This window comes from Pipistrellus kuhlii, unplaced genomic scaffold (assembly GCF_014108245.1).
Source record: "Pipistrellus kuhlii isolate mPipKuh1 unplaced genomic scaffold, mPipKuh1.p scaffold_m20_p_14, whole genome shotgun sequence".
Lineage (NCBI taxonomy): Eukaryota > Metazoa > Chordata > Mammalia > Chiroptera > Vespertilionidae > Pipistrellus > Pipistrellus kuhlii.
This window is the reverse complement of record NW_023425449.1, coordinates 5,213,522-5,217,179: the sequence shown is the minus strand read 5'-3', so window position 1 is coordinate 5,217,179 and position 3,658 is coordinate 5,213,522. Positions and strand designations below refer to the sequence as shown.

Sequence of the window (3,658 nt, the reverse complement as noted above, 5' to 3'; positions counted from 1 at the left end):
TCCAGTGCACCTTTTTTAATATTAGAAAATTAGAGTTATAGAAATATATGAATAAGGAAATGAAAACTACCCATAATCCTACCTCCCAAAATAGCCACTATTACTATTTTGTTATATTGCCTTTCAGTCTTATGCATATATATTTTTAACATAACAAAAATCATCCATATATAGATTATTCTACAGTTTTCACTTAACATTCTATCATAATTTTCTGTGTTGTTAAATATTGCTAAAATTATGAATTTTAAATTCCACACAATGAACAGTTGGTTAGATGTATAGCAATGCATCAAACAGGTAATGTATTTATGGGTAGTTTGCTATTTTCAATGTTCATGATTAAAAATAAAATTTTTACAACTCTTCTACACATTCGAATCCATTGACCTTTAAACCATTTTATTAGGTATCAATGCTTCCGTTTTAAGGCATTATAAATAATTCAACAAACAAAGAGTCTAAAATTTTTTTAATTGAAAATAATTAAATTTTTAGAAACATAGATGGATTTTACGATGGAAAAGAGTTATCTGGAATAACTTGAGAGCTGAAGGGTGTTGTTCGCATTTGTAGCAGCTCAGCAGGTAGGCATTTTGATTGTCAGAATCAACAGGTAGTGCTGTATAAAATAGACAGTTGTTACAACTATGTTCATTAAATTGCAGTACAAAGATGATTAGCTGAGCAATGCTTATCTGTAAGTTGTCTTTATAGTCCAACTAAAGTAGAAAGTAAGTAAAATACTTACCTAGATAATTCAAATCAATGCACTTAATAGAGTAAAGAATGTATCTTTTTGAAAATTGTCTTCCTTTGATTTTAAAAAGTATCAATACTTAATTGATTCTATTTAAAAATTATATTAGAAAATTAATCAAAACTCTTCAATTTTAATATCAGAATCTATGAATGTCGTCATTATTTTAATGCAGTTTAGTGGCTGGTCATCAGTGTTAGTATCAGCCTTCGTCTAAAAGACAAAATAAATACTTATAAAAACCTAGTGGGACTAACCTAGGTTGTTTAAGACAGCAACTAAATAACTGTGATTTGTTTCCTAATGGTATTAATAAAAAATCATTTAGAACCTTGCCTCTGATTCCCAATCTATCCCTCCTAAATAATAATAAAAATTGACATATGACTTTTCAGTCACACTTTAGTGATAGAATGAAAGTGCTCATGATCTGACTTATGGTTAATTAACGAGAATAGGGAGCAATTGTCCCTCTCTATCCCACAATTATGCTTTATACCAAAGCCTACATTGTCCTCAAGAAACAATTTTATCTTATTGGTTAAGAATTACTACCTGCATTGCTTCATTCACTATTAGTAAGAAAAGGCTGAGACTTACCCACTAGCCAACAGTTCTTTTCTTATTTCAGTTGAAAGCACAGGTTCAGAATGAAAAAAGGATTTAAGCCACCAGGTGGATTCTGCCATATCAGGTAAGCCTGTCAAATAAAATTTATATTACTTCCTTATAAAAAACATTTTTATTGATTTTCAGACAGAGAAGAAGGGAGAGGGAGAGAGATAGAAACATCAGTGATAAGAAGAGTCATTGATGGCTGCCTCCTGCACACCCTCTACTGGGGATTGAGCCCACAACCCGGGTGTGTGCCCTTAACAGAAATCCAATCCAGGACCCTTCACTCCTCAGTCCAATACTCTATCCATTGAGCCAAACTGGCTAGGACCTTATCAACATTTTTGAGAGATTCAAAACAAAAATAATGAGGGTGATGCTGATAAGAAATAAACTAAATACCTTGAAGGTGTTTGTCTTCATCTATGAAATTAACAGAGTCAGAGCTAACTGAAGAAATACTGGGCTCTACGAAAGAAACAATAATGAATGAACAAATATATAACAAGCAAACAAATACGTATTTATTTCTAAACTTTCAAGTAGTATGGTTTGAAATTATTTACTTCTAGCTCATACATTTATGAATTTAAAAATTAAGTAAATTAGCAATTGCAAAGTCTTCCAGAATAATAAAGCTTATTACATTTTTTACTAATATGATATATTTCTTTCAATGGTAAACATTCTCTTTCCAGAGATATAGATATAGAATTTAAAATATGTTTTAAGTGCTATAAAATTAAAAATTTTAGGAAATATAAAATAAAAAATGAGTATTATTTTATTGCATTAAAAATATTACATGTGTATATATTTAAATAGCATTCAAAGGCCATCATATTTAAAAATAAAGGAGTTACTTTTAAAAAATACAAAGTTTACTTGTGTTATAGTTGTATTTGAAACATAAGTCTTTTAAAATACCAGAATATAAAAATAACTTCTGTGACTATAATAACAATAAGTAAATGAGCCTAACTTAATCTTGATGTGAAAAGGATAAATCAATAGATGTTTCCAACACAGAGTTAGAAGCATCTTGAAATAAGAGGGTTTTACATGTTGCTGGCATATTTTCAATAAATGATGTTGTTTTTTTAAATATATTTTTATTGATTTCAATAAGGAAGAGAGAGTAAGAGAGAGAAAGAAACATCAATGATGATAGAATTATTGATTGGTTGCCTCCTGCACGCCCCCTGCTGGGGATCGAGCCCACAACCCAAGCATGTGTCCTTGACTGGAATTGAACCTGGAACCCCTTAGTCAGCAGGCTGACGCTCTATCCAGCTGAGCCAAACCAGCCAGGGTGATAAGTTGGTTTTAAAGTGCATTATTTTATTTAATGAAACTTCTGAGTTTAAGAAGCTACAATTTTCTATTGAGCTATAAATACAGATGGATAGATAAAACTGTCATGATAGATGCTAACCTATTATCCATAGCAGCAAAGTCGAAATTAGAAAATTCATGAAGCATAGTTTTGATATCCCTTCTTTTCTACAAAAATGAATATTTTATTTTTATAAAATTATTGGTTTTTAATGTATCCTATTAAAGGCAATGTATTGAAATTAAACATTATTTTGAAATGTAAACTGATCATTTATTTATGTGTTAGAGGCCTTATTAATACAATATAACATAGTTAAAGAAATGAGCCTTCCTTGGTAATACTGATATGGAGAGGTCTCCAATGAAATCTATTCCTATGTCCTTCACTGTCACATCAGTCTTCCTTCTACTTTAAATTACCAGGGTTACTAATATCCTTCAGACATCCCTTTGTACCATACTCTTTAGGGGTCCTCTAGTGATGATATTACTTACTTCGATAATACTGGTTTTTGGCCAGGAGGCAACCAACAGAAGGTACCGACGCCATCGTTGTTTCCGTGAGCAAGTACCAGAGTCTGTGAACAGCAGTCTGAGTAACAGGGACAGGGAAAGAGAGGTTGACGTCAATAACATGGAGTTTCATTTTTCTTTTTTCCACATGAATATTTTTTTTGCAAAACAACATAATTTAATACCACGTAATAAATAATTGTAGTCTGAAATAAACCTAACCTAAAGGTAAAAGAAAAAATACGAACACAGCCGTGTTATAGTCACTTACCTATTTCTTTTCTTCAAGTTGTTCTTTTAAAATAAGTGTGATTCTAAAGTGTTCTCAGAAAATGCATAGTTTAAAACAGTTTGTAGTGATCCATGATAGACTGCGTTGCCCCACAAGGCCCAGGGACACCGTGCAGTGTCGGGGACCCCTTATATTTAGAA

The 3,658-nt window shown here is 31.5% G+C and overlaps 1 protein-coding gene across 1 annotated transcript; it reads right to left on the bottom strand.

The window, feature by feature from the left end:
• Positions 1-455: 455 nt before the first annotated feature.
• PPDPFL (pancreatic progenitor cell differentiation and proliferation factor like) lies at positions 456-3,658 on the bottom strand. The gene is made up of 5 exons (XM_036437572.2): positions 3,498-3,658; positions 3,209-3,305; positions 1,778-1,843; positions 1,361-1,460; positions 456-622 (listed from the first exon to the last, which is right to left on the bottom strand). The coding sequence occupies exons 2-5, from the start codon at positions 3,261-3,263 to the stop codon at positions 610-612; spliced, it is 234 nt and encodes a 77-aa protein (XP_036293465.1). The 5' UTR covers positions 3,264-3,305; positions 3,498-3,658; the 3' UTR covers positions 456-609.

Bases quoted from the DNA above. Each gene is read 5' to 3' on its own strand.
- PPDPFL (XM_036437572.2), bottom strand. From the start codon at position 3,263: ATGGCGTCGGTACCTTCTGTTGGTTGCCTCCTGGCCAAAAACCAGTAT. The intron at 1,844-3,208 runs GTAAGTAATATC...TTTCTTTCGTAG, and splicing joins CAAAAACCAGTATTATCGAA to AGCCCAGTATTTCTTCAGTT. The intron at 1,461-1,777 runs GTATTTAGTTTA...TTTATTTGACAG, and splicing joins TGAAGACAAACACCTTCAAG to GCTTACCTGATATGGCAGAA.